The sequence below is a fragment of the Misgurnus anguillicaudatus genome, chromosome 17 (genome assembly GCF_027580225.2).
Source record: "Misgurnus anguillicaudatus chromosome 17, ASM2758022v2, whole genome shotgun sequence".
NCBI lineage: Eukaryota > Metazoa > Chordata > Actinopteri > Cypriniformes > Cobitidae > Misgurnus > Misgurnus anguillicaudatus.
Genome location: NC_073353.2, coordinates 15,854,351 through 15,873,298, shown reverse-complemented (window position 1 = coordinate 15,873,298; position 18,948 = coordinate 15,854,351). Strand labels below are relative to the sequence as shown.

The following is an 18,948-nucleotide window of genomic DNA, read 5'->3' as shown; positions in this document are numbered from 1 at the left end:
GTTTAACATTAAAGAGACTAAATCACATGATCCTTATTTTCAAAAAGAGGAAAAGCTGCAGGTCTAACTTACTGAACTAAATGACAGCTATTCATTGAACAGTTATTTCTTACGTTATAGTCACGCGCTTGTATAATGACGCCACGCGAAAGAGTTTTACTGCGTCTGTGTTTGATTTAAAGATGAAGTCACACATTACTTTCGTTTTATTAGGCTTGTGTTATCTGCCAGTATTGTCTGTGCTGGTAAGTATCTGCTTCAGAGTGTAATGTCTGTTATCTTTACATAGTGTGAACAGTTAGGCACAGTAGGTCAGCTGTCATGTGTTATTAGACACAAAGCCAAAGTTTTAAACATTGTGAAAACATTGTGATATTCACGAGTCTGAGGGAAATGGCATGAGGAAATACATTTTTAAAAGGCTATAGACATTTGTAAAAATAAAACGTTATTTTTAAAATATTTTATCTGCTAGAAATTGCTTGTGAGAACTACTTTAAAAAAAAAATTGTAGGCTACTAACAAAGTCATTAAAATTCATGTAAATCCAGGTGTGGTAAACCCCGATGTTACACCTTACACAGATTTCCTTATTCACATAATTTTGTTAGATTTCCCTAATAGTAAATCTTGTATTTTACTTCCTAAGTAAATATATCTTGTTTAAAGAATGTTATATAATTGTACTTTAACTAAGTCACATACACAACTTCTCTATTTTAAGGCAGATTCACGCTCATTTTCTATTGACTATGAAAACAACTGCTTCCGAAAGGATGGAAAACCATTCCAGTACATCTCAGGAAGCATCCACTATTCCCGCATCCCTCGGGATTACTGGAAGGACAGGCTGCTTAAGATGTACATGACTGGACTTAATGCTATTCAGGTGTAAGTGAAACTTTTCATCACATACTGTATATAAACCTTTTTGTTACCAGTCATATAAATATACAACATCTTTCAATTCTTTTCCTGAAGATATGTGCCGTGGAATTTCCATGAGACCGTGCAGGGGGTGTTTAACTTTGCAGGAGACAGAGATCTGGAGTACTTCTTAAAGCTGGCAAACCAAACAGGGCTGTTAGTCATCTTGCGTCCAGGGCCGTACATCTGCGCAGAATGGGAAATGGTGAGTGTGGTTTCCTGTTTTGAATCTTTGTGAAATCTGAGGTTTGTGTTTATCAGTATGATTCAAAAAATGTTTTTAACAATAATGTCATCCATAATTGTAGTTATTTATCAAAACACAGAATATGTTGTGCAGTTATGTTATTCAATATGTACTTTTGAATCACGAAAGACAGGCATTTAATGATTGTTATTTATGTAAAGGTCTAAATTGTCAGTTTTGTGTCCAACAGGGTGGTTTGCCTGCATGGTTGCTACAAAAACCGAACATTATCCTCCGTTCAGCTGACACAGGTACGTGTTGTTCTGCATGAGACATGACATCACATAGGGTCGAGTATGTTATTAATTGTAGTGTTTGTGTCTTTCAGAGTACTTGCAGGCAGCGAGTAGCTGGTTGGAAGTCCTGCTCACTAAGATGAAACCGTGGCTTTATCAGAATGGAGGAAATATTATTAGTGTACAGGTATAGTTAGTATCAAGAAAACAGTCTTACAAAAAAACTGAAAAGTCCCCGGAGCTGTTCATTGGATTTGAATCTGTAATCTTTTGGTAATGAGCTCTGAGGGTCATGTAACCCAAATTTGGGGGAAGACTTTGAAAAAGTATGTTTTGCCTAAATCTAAAAAGGGTGGAAATCAAGCTTGCAAAGAAGAAACATAATAATAAAAAACAATAAGAATAATCAAAAAACTACAGTATATGAAAACTAAAACATAACTAAAACATAAATGTAGGTGTCTACACAACTTTGTGCTTGGCCTCTAATAATACTGAATTAACAGTTTATAATAACCACAAAACATGAGTTCTGATGTGTTTTCCCGCAACTTTTGATTGCCAGGATATAATCTGCCCTAATTATACACTGTAAAAGTGAAATTTGGATTATCTTAAAAATTACTTCAATTGGTAACACCTAAAAAATTTAATTGTTTTGTACCAAGGAGGAGTAGGACCAAGCTAAAATAAAAAAATTATACCATCTCGAGATTAAAGTCAATATAATGTGAGACTTAACTCGTTGTTTTTCAAGAAAAAAAGTTAAAAAATTAACACTTTTTCCTAGATATTTTACGTCATTATTTTCGTTATAGTGCGACTTTATTTTCAATATATTACCACTTTTTTCTCTTTATATTACGACTTTATTCTTGTTATATTGTGTCTTTTTTCTCGTTATATTACGACTTTATTCTTGTTATATTGCGACTTTATTCTTGTTATATTATGACTTTATTCTCGTTATATTGTGTCTTTATTCTTGTTATATTATGACTTTATTCTCATTATATTGCAACTTTATTCTTGTTATATTATGACTTTATTCTCGTTATATTGCGACTTTATTCTCATTATATTGCGACTTTATTCTCATTATATTATGACTTTATTCTCATTATATTGCGACTTTATTCTCGTAATATTGCGACTTTGTTATCGTTATATTGTGAATTTATTCTCGTTATATTATGATTTTATTCTCGTTATATTGCGACTTTATTTTCATTATATTGCGACTTTATTCTCGTTAAATTGCGACTTTATTCTCGTTATATTGCCACTTTATTCTCGTTATATTATGAATTTATTCTCGTTATATTATGATTTTATTCTCGTTATATTGCGACTTTATTTTCATTATATTGCGACTTTATTCTCGTTAAATTGCGACTTTATTCTCGTTATATTGCCACTTTATTCTCGTTATATTATGACTTTATTCTCGTTATATTATGACTTTATTCTCGTTATATTGCGACTTTATTTTCATTATATTGCGACTTTATTCTCGTTAAATTGCGACTTTATTCTCGTTATATTGCCACTTTATTCTCGTTATATTATGACTTTATTCTCGTTACATTATGACTTTATTCTCGTTATATCAAGACTTTATTCTCGTTATATTACGACTTTATTATCGTTATATTGCAACTTTTTTTCATTATATTGCGACTTTATTTTCATTATTTTGCGACTTTATTCTCCTTATATTACGACTTTATTCTCATTATATTACGACTTTATTCTTGTTATATTACGACTTTATTCTCGTTATTAGAGCCCGACCGATAAAGGATTTTGAAGGCTGATACTGATACAAATGTTTGTTGGTTTGAAAATCAGATACTCCGATATATCGGCCGATTTTTTTATTATTTCAGAAACGCGCAACAAAACATTAACAGATTTGCCTAACATTAGTTATTTGTAGTTATTTATGAGGTTTTTTTATAATATGATAATGCATTTTAAAAAGAAACTTGTGACCAACTCACCATGAACTCACTTAACCGTTGTTCTCTCTGCCCGAATCTGGCTGGATCAGCAGGTTGCAGGATGTGTGACGCGTTACACACGAGTGTTGCCAACCGGGAGGGTCTAGAGTGCCCTCTGGTGGACAAACTATACAACGGCAACACTCATGACATGGTTGAAGGCTGTTTCGTCTGTTTTTTTTTTAAATCTTCATTTATCGGCCATTATGAATGCCAATATTGATAGTTTGGAAAATGCCTAATATCGGCCGATAATATCGGCCTGCCGATATATCGGTCGGGCTCTACTTGTTATATTACAACTTTTTTTAGCTTGGCCCTAATCCTCCTTGGTAGTTGAGTTGTTACCAAAATTATTTTAAAAAATGACACTAATTCTCACTTAAAGTGAAAAAGTTGACAAAACCTTTTTTTTTTAAGTGTTTCCAATAAAAAAATATATTTTTTAAGTAGATCCAACTTTCACTTTTTAAGGTGTAAACAATCAGCCGATGTCCGATATTAAGAAAAAATGCTTTAATCTGCTGATACCGATCATGGGTGCATCCCTAATAATGACCATTCATTATAAAGAATTGTACAGTAGAGAAACTAACTCTATTTGGTAAAACTGAGAGCTCAATACCAAACATGAATTAGTTTAGACAGGTCTACATTGTTTGTACATGAACAGTATTTTTGTGTATTTTGTGTTGGTCATGTAAACAGTGCTTAGGCAGAGTGCTCAAGTCTATATTTTGTATTCTCTCTCTCAGGTAGAGAATGAATATGGCAGCTACTTTGCTTGTGATTATAACTACATGCGGTACCTTCACACTCTCTTCCGTCTGGTCCTGGGGGAAGACGTTGTCCTCTTTACTACAGATGGAAACACAGACAAAGAGATGAAATGTGGTACACTCGACGGCCTGTATGCAACTATAGACTTTGGCACAGGTAATGCCATCAGCAGTCATTTGTGATTCATTAATTTGGGGCCTGGAGTGATGGATGAACTATCAAGCCCAACAGTTTGACCAGACTTATATTTACAGTTTTCTATTTAATCAGAACAATACCCAACAATGGCAGTATGCTACTGTTTGTTGAAAACAATGGAAACAAATGTGCTCATAGCTACAGTAACTTGACTTAATAATATTGAAATATCTCTTTTTACATAATTTTCATTCACATGGCATTTATGATTAATAGTCAGCACAAAACAAAGATGAATTAAACAACAAGTATGTATTAACAATTGTTGTTAATAATGAACAAGTAAGGAATAATTGATGATGGACCAATACAAAGCAAACCTAATTGCTAAACTAAAAGGTTGAAACAAAAACCAGACAATGGTCAGCTCAAATTAGCAAATGTGACAGACGCAGAATTAGTACCTGATGCTATGGAAAACATTGAGTCTGCACTCTTAGAACAAATGTGTTAAAAACAACACATTATTGTTGATTCTGGGACAACGCATTTGCACCCATCTCTGTTATTATTAAAACAACACATTTTGAGTTACTTTTAACACAACTTGTGTTATATTGTAACACAAAATCAACACAAAATGACACATAATGTGTTAAAATTACACATAATGTGTTAAAAGCTTAATGCACAAAGATGTGTAAATCCTTTCTAAGAGTGTGGGTTTTAAAAGGTGTTAAAAACAGGAAATGTGTGCGTTGCAAGATTTGATTTAGGCTGTGAAACTGGTGGTTAAAATCCGGTCTGTGTTTGTGTTTCACTCTATGTAGTACTATGGCTTTATCGGACGACACTACCGCGGAACGTTCCTGACCCGACTCATGCAATGAAACTAAAATAATAGGAATAGGGGGTTGGGAAAGTTAGCCTAAATCAGGCTGAGCCAGTATTGTGTTTAATAATAATAATAATTTATTACATTTATATAGCGCTTTTCTGAAGCACTCAATGCGCTTTAAATATGAAAGGGGGAATCTCCTTAACCCCCATGTCTAAATAAAATTTTGTAATAAAACAACACATTAGTTTATTTATCTCTCTACTGCATCCATTATTACATCTGGAAAATCCACAACATTTTGTATACATTTCATTTTTAAAATAATTTATTTATTATTACACACATATATTTATGCTTTATTTGTTTTGATGAAATAAATCTTTTTTTTTTCATTTAAACTTGGCGTAGTAATATTTAACTGTGATGTGGTTGACAGACCTGGAACACCTTTATAGATGTGCGTTTACTAAAAAAATAATGCACACCCTTAAAACGTTTGTCAGCCAATCAGAATGAAGCATTCAACAGTCCTGTGGAATAATAATAATTCTAGTATAGAATATTGCTATTCTGTTTATTTAGTTGTACAAGAAAATAAAAATAAAATTGTAATGATTGCGTAAGAAAAGCATAATACAAAATAATTATTTAAAAAATATCTGTAGCCTATATCAGTTGTCAGACACTAAAAAAAATACACACACAATCTGTGTTGAATATAAAACAATGTTGTACAAATTTTACCTTTGTCTTTTTATGGCTATAGTGAAGTACCCAAGCTTGCCATGGTATATGGGTAAGTCATAGAAAGTCCACTTATTCATACTACAATCTTTCTTCCCTCTCAGACACCAATATCACTACAGCCTTTAATCGACAGAGAAGATTTGAACCCAAAGGTCCACTGGTAAGAAATATCATAAACACGCAATTACTCTAAAAACCAACGGTGCTATATAGCACTAAAAGTGGTTCTTGGCTCGTAATCATAGAGGAACCATTTTAGCACCTATGTAGTACCTGTGTAGAACCATATTGTGCTATGTAGAACCATATGTGGTGCTATATGACCCCCGTATAGTTCTTCATATGTGCTATAAAGCACTAAAATGATTCCCCTATGATTACGAGCCAAGAATCACTTTTAGTGCTATATAGCACCGTTGGTTTTTAGAGTGTATAAGCATTTTATTTACTTGCTTAACTTGTTTTCTATTCCCCAATCTACAGATTCTGATTCATGTGTCATTATATATTTCAGGTGAATTCTGAGTTTTATACAGGTTGGTTGGATCACTGGGGAGAAAGCCATGCTTATGTGGAGACTGAGAAAGTCAGCAAAATGCTGGGAGAAATGTTGGCTATGGGTGCCAGTGTCAACATGTATGTAATATTTTCCATAGCATAATTCATGAAATCCTATAAGATATGTTTGTGCTTAAACTCAGCGTATCACATTGTCTTGAATTGTATTTAAATTGTGTAAACTGTAAATAATAAATACCAACAGTTTCTTTCTAATCTCAGGTACATGTTTGAGGGAGGAACCAACTTTGGCTACTGGAATGGTATATTTGCTATATCCATGCATATCGGTCATAAAAATTTAGTGCTGAAGTTATCTTAATGTGTGACTAATTTTATCATTCGTAGGAGCCGACTATGATACCAGATTCCGGTCTGTGGTGACCAGTTATGATTATAATGCCCCATTATCAGAAGCAGGAGATCCCACGGACAAACTGCTTGCCATAAGAGACGTTATTACAATTGTAAGAAAGACAGTACATTCTTAAAGGAATATTCCATTTTCTTTAAAAAAAAATCCAGATAATTTATTCACCACCATGTCATCCAAAATGTTGATGTCTTTCTTTGTTCAGTCGAGAAGAAATTATGTTTTTTAAAGAAAACATTGCAGGATTTTTCCCATTTTAATGGACGTTAATAGACAACAACAATTAATATTTAACTCAACACTTAACAGTTTTTTTCAACGGAGTTTCAAAGGACTATAAACAATCTCAAACGAGGCATAAGGGTCTTATCTAGCAAAACGATTGTCATTTTTGACAAGAAAAATGAAAAATATGCTCTTTTAAACCACAACGTTTCGTCTAGATCCGGTCCAGCGCGACCTAACGTAAATGCGTAGTGACGTAGGGAGGTCACGTGTAACATATATAAAACGCACATTTGCGGACCATTGTAAACAATAAACTGACACAAAGACATTAATTAGTATCAGTTGACATACAACAACCTAGGAACAGTCCTCTTTCTCAACACTTGTAAACACAGAGGCGGAGTTTCGCGTTCATCCTGTAAGGAGTCCAAATATGGCCCCATCCATCCGTTTGGCCCAACGACGGAATCCAAACGAAGGGTAATAGCGCGTTCGGTCTTTTCCGGCGCTTGCAGGTGACGTTTTGGCATTTATGTAATTTTGTATTATTATCTCTTATCTGACTCCAAAGATAAAGATTTAGTTTATATTATATTACAAATTGGATTGATTATTACTTTTAAAACTTACAGAATTTAGATGGATGTTTGTTTATTTATTCTGATAAAGCTCTGGTATTACACTCGTTCATTCGGTTCTCATAGTCGCACATGATCCTAGTACGGGCCTCATAATTAATATACTGGTCAACGGTCATAAGCGAATCAGTGTTGGTCGCTGCCAGAGGTTGGACTATACGCTTAAGCGGCGGCTCTCTGCGTGCTCAACTTTAAACATACTTTATTTAGTCCCCTTAGAGGTGACACTTAATTATTACAATAATTATTTCTAATCACAATGAATGAATAGAATAATATTGAAATAAACAGAGGTTGAGACTTACCCTATTTAGAGTAATCAGAGATGTTACTCTAAACGGAAACACAGCCTCCACGCTTCTAAGTACACTTAAACTAACGCCAGTTTGCTAGTCGTATCTCACAAATCCTCAGCTGATGTATTATTCACTATCTAACTGGGATTTGGGCCGATCCTAGCCTGATTTCTGTCCTTACGGTAACTACGGATACAACGGTATTACTTGCAGTGTCAACATTTACCGAGCAACACAGAATAAAATCAAACATAACAATTTATTAACCAGGTAAGGAAAAACATAATTCAGAAGCCAATTTACATTCCAATTCAAATACAAAACAAACGAAAAACCATTGCATACCTGGTGAGGAGATGAAGATCTGGTTACAGATTCCTCAAAATAAAATAAAAATACATGATGCTATATCAAAGATACAGCATCATGGGGTGCATTTCTAGATATTGAAAGTCCCGCCTAAGTCTTCTACACATCTCCTTAAATAACCAGAGAACAAAGCATATAGGAGTTTGGTATTGATTGGTTGTTGTAAAATCAGGGGTGTAGCCTAATATACATACAGTGGGTGATGGGTCAACATGTCTAAGTTAGGAGTTGTCTCCCAACATTAGGTTAAGTTTACTTATTTATTGTCACAGATTAACATTGAATCCTGTTGTCATATTAACAAACCCAAATGTACCACTTGCATTAAAAACACTTCATATAACACCAAACAAAACCAGTTTCACATTCTTTGTACATGTAGAATATATTGCTTTTATAAAACATGAGGAGAGGGGGACAAGAAAGTGTGGTCGGGTGTGACTCTGTCCCACACCATGGGGTAACTGTCTTGGGGGGTAGATGTGAATTCTTTGAGGAAGGTTTCGGGGTAGATGTGAATTCTTTGTGGAGGGTTTCAGATGATAATTCAACAAGGAATTAGGAAGCGGTTTCCTGTGGATTCAGCCATTTGTTGCTGGCTTCAGGAAATACCTTTTGTCAGGGTTTGGCACCACCATTCAGCTCTTACAGCTCCGCCCATTTTGATCAAGTCGGAGAGACATAACAGTCCCGATGAGATCAACATACATCTCGGTGGTGTCCAATCCCTGTAGTGTTCGTAGTGTTCAAGTTCAGTGTGTCAACCAAGGCCTGTGTGCTTCGTTCGATGAATGTCCCATTCTTTCACGGAAACCACCTGTTCTTAGACGTTCTGTCTCTTTGAAGAAAGTTGTCACCTCTGAACGGTGAATTCAGACGTCGTCGGGTGGGGGTATTGACATTGACAATACATCACTGTGTGAAACACCTGCACACCTTAAGGACCATTCATTGATTGAACACTGACCAATATCAATAGGCTTGGTAACACTATAACATGATAGTTAGGGCAAACCATAAATAAAATAAAATAAAACATTACACATGATAACTTGATGTGAAAATGGGCAAGTGGTACGATAGGGTCGAATACCTCTGATCTATAAAATTACCATCATTCTTTCCCACTGTTGTACTTGGAGTTTAGCTGAATTCAAAGGTACTTGGTCTCTGGATATTAAAGGAGAGGATGCAAAAGATCAGGTTAAAGCAATAAAAACATCACATTGAGGTATGCATATTATAAAAATAAAACCCAGAAAATGAAATGTTAAAATAACCTTGAGGTATGCATGTTACAGATTGTATGAAAATAAAACCAAGAAAGTGTTAAAATAACCTTCAAATATGCATATTATAGATTATATGGAAACAAAACCCAGAAATTGTTAAAATGATCTTCAGGTATGCATATTATAGATTGTATAAAAATAAAACCCAGAAAATGTAAAAATAACCTTCAGGTATTAACATTCAGGTATGCATGTATTTGGTCATGTGAAAATAAAGAAAATAAAAACCAGAAAGTGTTAAATAACATTCAGATATGCATGTAAAAAAAAAATAACAGAACATGTTAAAGTAAAATTTGGTAATGCATCTCATTGCTAATATGGGTGCGAATGATATCACTTTAGCATGTGTGTTAGATTAGATGGCTCTGTTGGTGTAACAGGAGAATGTTGGTTTTAAGTGTAGTGTTCAGTTTGGAATATGTTGTGTGGTGCGTGGTGATAAACATGATAGTTTTAAATGTCTTACATACAGAGCAAATCAAATGTCAAAAATAATAGTATTAAACTTAGAAAATTGCTCTTTATCAAGATTTCAGTAGACATTAAACTGATCAAACTTCTGAAAAGAAAACCCAAAACAGATGCTTAAATTCAGACAGTTTGAAATAATGACTAATTCTTGGTAAGTGAGTGTTTGCTATGCGATTTAATTTAACTGAGGCTATGTGTGAATACCATGCTGCAACAAAGGTGAGGAGGATAAATTGTGATGCAAATTTAGTCCTGTTGTTAAAACAGGGAGCCAGTTCGATATTATCGGTATGAGGTTGTAATCTGGCTCAATAAGTCTTCCAACACCAGTGTTTTTAGTTAGGAAACATGGTAAAAGTGCTACTGGATCCTGTTGTGAGGTAAAACATTTTCATTAATGCAATTAACACATTGTAGCCACATGGCATTTTTGTGCTCCTCTTTAGGGTCTGACTGCAGCTATACAAGGAATAGCAGAGTTTACCACATAGGAGACAAATCCTTCAACATAGAAACACATACGAAACAAACAACTAGAATGTGTTCTATAGAAATATCAATGCCTTACGATCAATTACAAATCAGAAAATGTAAACGGATCACTGCAATGAGAATGTTAAACACATGCTAACTGGCTGTTAAGCCACACAAGCATGTGCCCAATCTGTATTGGATTAAAATTGGGTTAGTGATTTCCAGTTAAATGGGTTTGGTTTACTATCACAAGTGTCATGTAATATTTAAGTGTTAAAACATGGCAACATGTGACAGCACATTCCGCCCTTTTGACACTGCATAGTGGACCAATTCTGTGGGTTTGGCCTGTGCAAGTTATTCCATAGTACATTTAATGCACCACATTTTACCATCTGAGGCCTGTTTGGCCATTATAATATAATGTATATTGCAACTTGATCACAATATAGATTATATTACATTAAAATAGTATAAATTAAAAATACTTTCATTACTGATCTCTTTTAAGGAACACCAGGCTGGTGTTTGTAATTTGCAAGATGTTACTGTATCAATGTATTTGAATGTGAAAAGGTGTCAGCCCTGGACAGACTGGTGTGAGGCACAGACGTTTATTGGTTCATGCTAACGTATTCCTACAACAGTTTCAAGACTAAGAATTGTGTGGCCTTTCACATCTCTATAAAGCTGTATAAAACTGTCTTTAAACAATATTCACAGACTCATAGGGAAAGACTAAACCAAGAACTTTTAACAGTCCTGGTGTTTATCAAGTTCTTAAAGAACACTGAGATTGATTAACAGAAGGAAAATATGGTTACAGACAATGTCTCTCTTAAAAAAATGTTCTCTCTTGGGAACAATGGATAGCCCGTTATCTGAGTGGGGGGTAAGCCCTTTCATCTCAGTTGGGTGTCTCACAGTGAGAGATAAGACCATTTGTGTTGGCCTGGGACAACATTATATTTTCCTGCAACAATTTTAGGTTTTGCTTAATTGTATCTCATCAATGGAGAAATACTACATTGAATTAGAAGTTTGTAATTGTAATATGACTTACTGATTCCATTCTATCCTCATTCAATCCAAAGTGATCTTTTAGAAGACTCACTCACAACAAGCAATCTTTACTAGTTTTAAATCATCTCCTTACTTGCTTAATGTCCACCATTCAGTTACATTTCTCTATGCGTTGGGGATTTTTAAATCCAACAACGCTGCCTTCAATCATTCATACATTTCCTTCATTCTCCAGCTTGATTACAATATTACCTTAATTCATCAAATATAGATTGTACACTGGTGTTTGCAGCATTTAAAAACCTTACTATCTGTGTGCTTCTCACATTTCAATTGTCCAAGTCCTCCTTTCACATGCAAACACATTCATTGCATTGTAGTTTAAATCATCCAACATCATTGTTTAATTGTTAAAGTTTGTTAACTATCTTTTCTATGTTGTGCATTTGCTGTCACAACAAAAACAATTGTGTAGAATTTGGTGATTTAAATTTAGATTCTAGATGTTTTCCTTGTTTGAGAATCAGAACAAATTTTGGATGGTTTAACTCCAATGTGAGACGATCTTTTGTTTTCCGTAGGCACGTAAACAAAAGATCTTAACAGAGCAACGCAATTCATTCTCCATTAGCATTACACAGTATTTTCCTAATAATGTGGTTTCATTTAACTTTTAAGCCCCACCGGATTTGTTCTCCGGTCTAACATTAGGTATATTTACAACCTATTTCATAAATGTGGGATGTTTAAAACATTCCCTTCAACATTTTTAAAAGGCAAAGAAAAGATTGACTTACCACATCAGCTGAAGAAATAGAAGAAGTTCAAACCTTTAGCTCCATGAAAAGACTCTTATTCTCCAGGGATCGCATCAATCGCATTTTGATGAGGTTTCTCACTGGTTGAATATCACGTCTCGGGAATCACCACTTTTTAAGGAGTCCAAATATGGCCCCATCCATCCGTTTGGCCCAACGACGGAATCCAAACGAAGGGTAATAGCGCGTTCGGTCTTTTCCGGCGCTTGCAGGTGACGTTTTGGCATTTATGTAATTTTGTATTATTATCTCTTATCTGACTCCAAAGATAAAGATTTAGTTTATATTATATTACAAATTGGATTGATTATTACTTTTAAAACTTACAGAATTTAGATGGATGTTTGTTTATTTATTCTGATAAAGCTCTGGTATTACACTCGTTCATTCGGTTCTCATAGTCGCACATGATCCTAGTACGGGCCTCATAATTAATATACTGGTCAACGGTCATAAGCGAATCAGTGTTGGTCGCTGCCAGAGGTTGGACTATACGCTTAAGCGGCGGCTCTCTGCGTGCTCAACTTTAAACATACTTTATTTAGTCCCCTTAGAGGTGACACTTAATTATTACAATAATTATTTCTAATCACAATGAATGAATAGAATAATATTGAAATAAACAGAGGTTGAGACTTACCCTATTTAGAGTAATCAGAGATGTTACTCTAAACGGAAACACAGCCTCCACGCTTCTAAGTACACTTAAACTAACGCCAGTTTGCTAGTCGTATCTCACAAATCCTCAGCTGATGTATTATTCACTATCTAACTGGGATTTGGGCCGATCCTAGCCTGATTTCTGTCCTTACGGTAACTACGGATACAACGGTATTACTTGCAGTGTCAACATTTACCGAGCAACACAGAATAAAATCAAACATAACAATTTATTAACCAGGTAAGGAAAAACATAATTCAGAAGCCAATTTACATTCCAATTCAAATACAAAACAAACGAAAACCATTGCATACCTGGTAAGGAGATGAAGATCTGGTTACAGATTCCTCAAAATAAAATAAAAATACATGATGCTATATCAAAGATACAGCATCATGGGGTGCATTTCTAGATATTGAAAGTCCCGCCTAAATCTTCTACACATCTCCTTAAATAACCAGAGAACAAAGCATATAGGAGTTTGGTATTGATTGGTTGTTGTAAAATCAGGGGTGTAGCCTAATATACATACAGTGGGTGATGGGTCAACATGTCTAAGTTAGGAGTTGTCTCCCAACATTAGGTTAAGTTTACTTATTTATTGTCACAGATTAACATTGAATCCTGTTGTCATATTAACAAACCCAAATGTACCACTTGCATTAAAATCACTTCATATAACACCAAACAAAACCAGTTTCACATTCTTTGTACATGTAGAATGTATTGCTTTTCTAAAACATGAGGAGAGGGGGACAAGAAAGTGGGGTCGGGTGTGACTCTGTCCCACACCATGGGGTAACTGTCTTGGGGGGTAGATGTGAATTCTTTGAGGAAGGTTTCGGGGTAGATGTGAATTCTTTGTGGAGGGTTTCAGATGATAATTCAACAAGGAATTAGGAAGCGGTTTCCTGTGGATTCAGCCATTTGTTGCTGGCTTCAGGAAATACCTTTTGTCAGGGTTTGGCACCACCATTCAGCTCTTACAATCCTCTGTGACCTCTTGACGTGATGACGTATTACGTGGGGTCACGCTAGCGCATCACGACCGGATTTAGACGAGAAGTTGTGCTTTAAAAGGTTATATGTTATTTTTATTGTCAAAAAATACAATCGTTTTGCTAGATAATACCCTTATGCCTCGTTTGGGATCGTTTATAGTCCTTTGAAACTCCGTTGAAAAAAACTGTTAAGTGTTGAGTTAAGTATTAATTGTTGGTGTCTATTAAAGTCCATTAAAATAAGAAAAATCCTGCAATGTTTTCCTTAAAAAACATAACTTCCCCTCGACCGAACAAAGAAAGACACCAAGATCCCGGATGACATGGTGGTGAGCAAATCATCTGGATCCTTCTTTCAAGAAAATGGAATATTCCTTTTACTGTACATTAATACAGTTGTGTTCAAAATTATTCAACCCCAACTGAAATTGATTGTTTTGGCCGGTTTGACATTGATTTTGATCATTCAGTCATCCTGCTTACAATTACATCAAAGAGGCACGTGTAGGTCAGACAAATATAACATAACATTTATAATGAAATAACCACAAATGTCTTTTCTGTGCTCACATCATTATCAGTTTTATTCAACCCCCAAGTGACATTCAATCTTAGTACTTAGTACAACATCCTTTTACAGTTAAAACAGCTTTTAAACGTGAAGCATAGCTTGACACAAGTGTCTTGCAGCGATCTACGGGTATCTTCGCCCATTCATCATGGGCAAAAGCCTCCAGTTCAGTCACATTCTTAGGCTTGCGCACTGCAACTGCTTTCTTTAAGTCCCACCAGAGGTTCTCAATCGGATTTAAGTCTGGTGACTGCGATGGTCACTTCAAAATGTTCCAGCCTTTTTTCTGCAACCATGCTCTAGTGGATTTGGAGGTATGCTTGGGATCATTGTCCTGTTGAAAGGTCCAACGTTTCCCAAGCCTCAGGTTTGTGACGGACTGCAACACATTGTCATCCAATATCTCCTGCTACTGAAGAGAATTCATGGTACCTTGCACACGCTGAAGTTTCCCTGTACCTGCAGAAGCAAAACAGCCCCAAAGCATGATTGACCCCCCACCATGCTTCACAGTAGGCAAGGTGTTCTTTTCTTCATAGGCCTTGTTTTTCCTCCTCCAAACATAGCGTTGATCCATGGGCCCAAACAGTTCTAATTTTCCACAGAACACTATCCCAAAACTTCTGTGGTTTGTCCACATGACTTTTGGCATACTGCAGTCGACTCTTCTTATTCTTTGCCTTGAATTTGCGAATGATGCTTCCTATGGTGTCTCTTGGTATGTTTAACATCTTTGCAATCTTCTTATAGCCATTGCCCTTCCTGTAAAGATTAATCACCTCTTCTCTTGTCTTCCTGGACCATTCTTTTGACTTCACCATGTTTGTAACCACACCAGTAAATGCTTAGAAGGAGTTGAGTATCACAGTCATTTTAAAGCTGCCTAATTGGTGCCTATTAGGCTTTATTGCTGTTCCCTGACATCCACAGGTGTTTTCAATACCTGATTGAAAACACTTCAATGAACCTCTGTTCTTCAGAGTGGTAGTTCTTTAAGGGGTTGAATAATTGTGTCAATGAAGAATTCACAAAAGAAACATTTACTACTATATTACAAAACCAATTGATGTCATTTTAGTTGCATATGGTTCTTTAAGAAGTCATTGTAGGATTTCATTCTGAATACAATTACAAATGTACACTAAATTCCCTAAAACCCTTAACAGCATTGGGGGGTTGAATAATTTTGAACACAACTGTATATACTATACCACTATACCAAAGGACTATTATATAGGACATTTTAACCTCGTGTCGCAATATTTTTTTGTTTCTTAGTTTCGTGATATTCCAGTTGGTCCCATGCCACCAGCCACCCCAAAGCTAGCTTACGGCTTTGTGACACTACAAAAGGTATGTATAGTTCACATAGTAAATGCCCTGTTTATTTGCATGGTTTTCTATACAAATGTTCCTGTAGCTCATTTGGAAAGCGTTGTGTTAGTAACACAAAAGTTGCTTTGGATAAAAGCATTTGCATAAGTGTAAACCATCATACTGTACACTGAATGTTTTTATGAATCTTATTCTTTTAAAGGTTGCCAACATTAGCAGCCTGTTGGACACACTGTGTCCTCAAGGTCCAGTACGATCTCAATATCCTTTGACATTTGAAGAGATTAAACAGGTAAGATGCTAAATGTGATGAATAAATGCCATTTGATCATAAATGGCTCAAGATTTAAATATATATGATATAGGCTGAGAAACTGGTCTTGGATCAGTGGTTAAAATCAGGTCTGTGTTTGTGTGTAACTCTATGTAGTACTATGGCTTTGTGCTTTATCGGACGACACTACCGCAGAACATTCCTGACCCGACTCCGCTCATCTCACCGGTCAATGGCATCCGTGACCGTGCATACGTCTCTGTGAATGGGGTGAGCAGACCACTTGTTAAGGTCACACAATGTATTTGTTCTCAACTCACCATGGCCATACAACGCAGATATAAAAAAAAAACACTTCAGTTTTTCAAATCATAATTTTATCTTTTATTCACTTAACAAACCCGCCAATCATACTAAGATGATCAACAAAAGACTAGCTAGATTTGTTTTGTTTTTAAAAGACGGACAAATTTGTTCAGGCTGAAACTGATATTGTCTGTAAGCACGCAGGTGTATCAGGGGTTCCTGGAGAGGGACACCACATTGGTGATGAACGTTACTGGACGACAAGGAGATCAGTTGGAGATTCTTGTGGAGAACATGGGCAGGGTTAATTTTGGCAGCTATATCAATGATAATAAGGCAAGTGACGGCATTGTTTGGAATAGGCGTATATTCAAATAAACATATAAGAAATATAAATTATGCATCATATCTGGTTAATTTTTTTCAGGGTCTCCTCGGCAACCTTATCCTGGGAAATGATGTGCTCACTGATTGGTTAATCTACCCACTTGACATTGATACTGCAGTAGCTAATGGCTGGCTTCATGCAGATCACTCCAAAGTTCGACCAGGTCCAAAGATGGAAGCAGGAGATGGACCAATGATCTACTCGGGAACCTTGAAGACCTCAGGCCTAGCGTGGGACACTTATGTAAAACTTAATGGATGGACTAAAGTAAGCTTCTGGATTGCAATGTATCTGTAATTGAACAGCAACTGTATTAATAATTCATATAATAGTTTATAGAAAAAGTGAATGGACAGTGTTTGAAGGCTGTCTTCAAATGCCACCCATTCTGTGAAAACCCCACAACAGTTATGTTTTGTGATTTATTTATTTTTTAATAAAGTCGTCCCGCATAATGTAAAGTACATTTTCTGAGAATATAACCTTGATATCTTTAAGGCCATGTTAAAGATGTAAAACAATGTTTAGGAAACCAAATGTGTGACTGCTTTGCAGAATAAAGATTTCCGTGGTAGCATTTGTTCAGTATTAGCTTTTTAGTTTCAGATTCAACCCTAAGAGGCACATAATTTTTGTCATGGACATATTTTGTTTTACCATACATGTAATTGATATTTAATTCTTTTGTCTTTTTAGGGTCAGGTATGGGTAAACGGTGTAAATCTGGGAAGGTACTGGCCCCAAAAGGGTCCCCAACAGACACTATATGTCCCCGGACCTTTTCTTAGTGCCACTCAACCAAACAACATCACCGTATTGGAGCTGGAAAGAGCACCGTCACACGGCAGGATTCTGTTTATGGACAGACCTCAGCTGAACCGCACTGTACAAAAGACGTGAACATATACACTAAACATGCATTGGAAAGCCTTATTCGCTCTTCAACTCAAAGAATGTATACATTATCTGCATAAGCCATCATAACACAGTGTGTCATATTACTCAATATTTAGCTTGGTTTACTGATCTGTTGATGGCTCAGGAAATGTTAAAATTGCAGCTCATTTTAATGTGAAATAAATATTAGAAACAAAGAACTTGGTGTTTATCTGCTTGAAATAGGATTAATATAATTTATATCATACCATCATGATGTAATATATATGTAAAATGCATTATATCCCCTGAGAGACAATTAAAATTGGTAAAATTGTAACTGTTTTAATCCCGGTCTTAACTTGAGAGACTTTGGGCCGTCCTTTAAGGCCATCCCAGAAAATGCATACTTCTTTACAGTGTTGCCAAGTCTGTCATTTTCCAGTGGAATTGGGCTACTTTTAAACTGTTACAACAGGTTGTTTTTGTCTGCATGTTGAAGGATTTTGTTCATCTGCTGTCCATCCTAAAGTGGTAGTTCACCCAAAAATGAAAATTATGTAGTTATTTACTCACTCTCAAATTAGTTTGTTCTGCTGAACACAAAGGAAGCTATTTGTAATCAAACAGGAGCACCATTGACTTTTATAGTAGGAGAAACAAATACTATGCAAGTCAAACATGCTAATTTTTTTTACAGAAAATACATTTATTCAGGTCTGTAACAACTTGAGCCCTGTTTTCGGATTGTTTGTGGTGAGGTGGAGCGGTTTTGACTGAAATTTGGACATATGATGCTGGCCCGAGAATTTTTGGGTGTTTATTGTATCACCTCCTATACAATGGCTGTATAGGTGCACAGGAACAATCCTTCCTAAAATGCATTTAACTTTCATTTACAAAGACGTGAAACTCACCGAGTGGTCAGGGGTGTTCACTGATATGCTCACACAAAAATCGCTGCAAAAGATGCTTTCCAACAGGTGTTTTAGCATTCGTTGTAAACTTGTGGACCTATTTTTCCAAACGCCTCACACACGTACATTCTTCCGCTGAGAGCTTGAATAATAGACA

General features: G+C 35.6%; 1 protein-coding gene across 1 annotated transcript; it reads left to right on the top strand.

Annotated features, from left to right (window-relative positions):
- Positions 1–18,095, top strand: glb1l (galactosidase, beta 1-like). Its single transcript, XM_055215349.2, has 16 exons — positions 1–245; positions 725–891; positions 982–1,132; positions 1,365–1,425; positions 1,503–1,597; positions 4,169–4,349; positions 6,021–6,079; positions 6,434–6,555; positions 6,700–6,740; positions 6,826–6,944; positions 15,974–16,048; positions 16,233–16,322; positions 16,461–16,574; positions 16,815–16,946; positions 17,038–17,265; positions 17,695–18,095. Exons 1-16 carry the CDS (start codon positions 183–185, stop codon positions 17,896–17,898), a joined length of 1,902 nt encoding a protein of 633 aa, XP_055071324.1. The 5' UTR covers positions 1–182; the 3' UTR covers positions 17,899–18,095.
- The last annotated feature ends 853 nt before the right edge of the window (positions 18,096–18,948 follow it).

What these genes read in the sequence shown, in the direction of transcription:
- glb1l (XM_055215349.2), top strand. Translation starts at nt 183, where the DNA reads ATGAAGTCACACATTACTTTCGTTTTATTAGGCTTGTGTTATCTGCCA. An exon ending in GGACTTAATGCTATTCAGGT is followed by an intron (nt 892 to 981) that starts GTAAGTGAAACT and finishes CTTTTCCTGAAG; the next exon opens with ATATGTGCCGTGGAATTTCC. An exon ending in TCTGCGCAGAATGGGAAATG is followed by an intron (nt 1,133 to 1,364) that starts GTGAGTGTGGTT and finishes TGTGTCCAACAG; the next exon opens with GGTGGTTTGCCTGCATGGTT.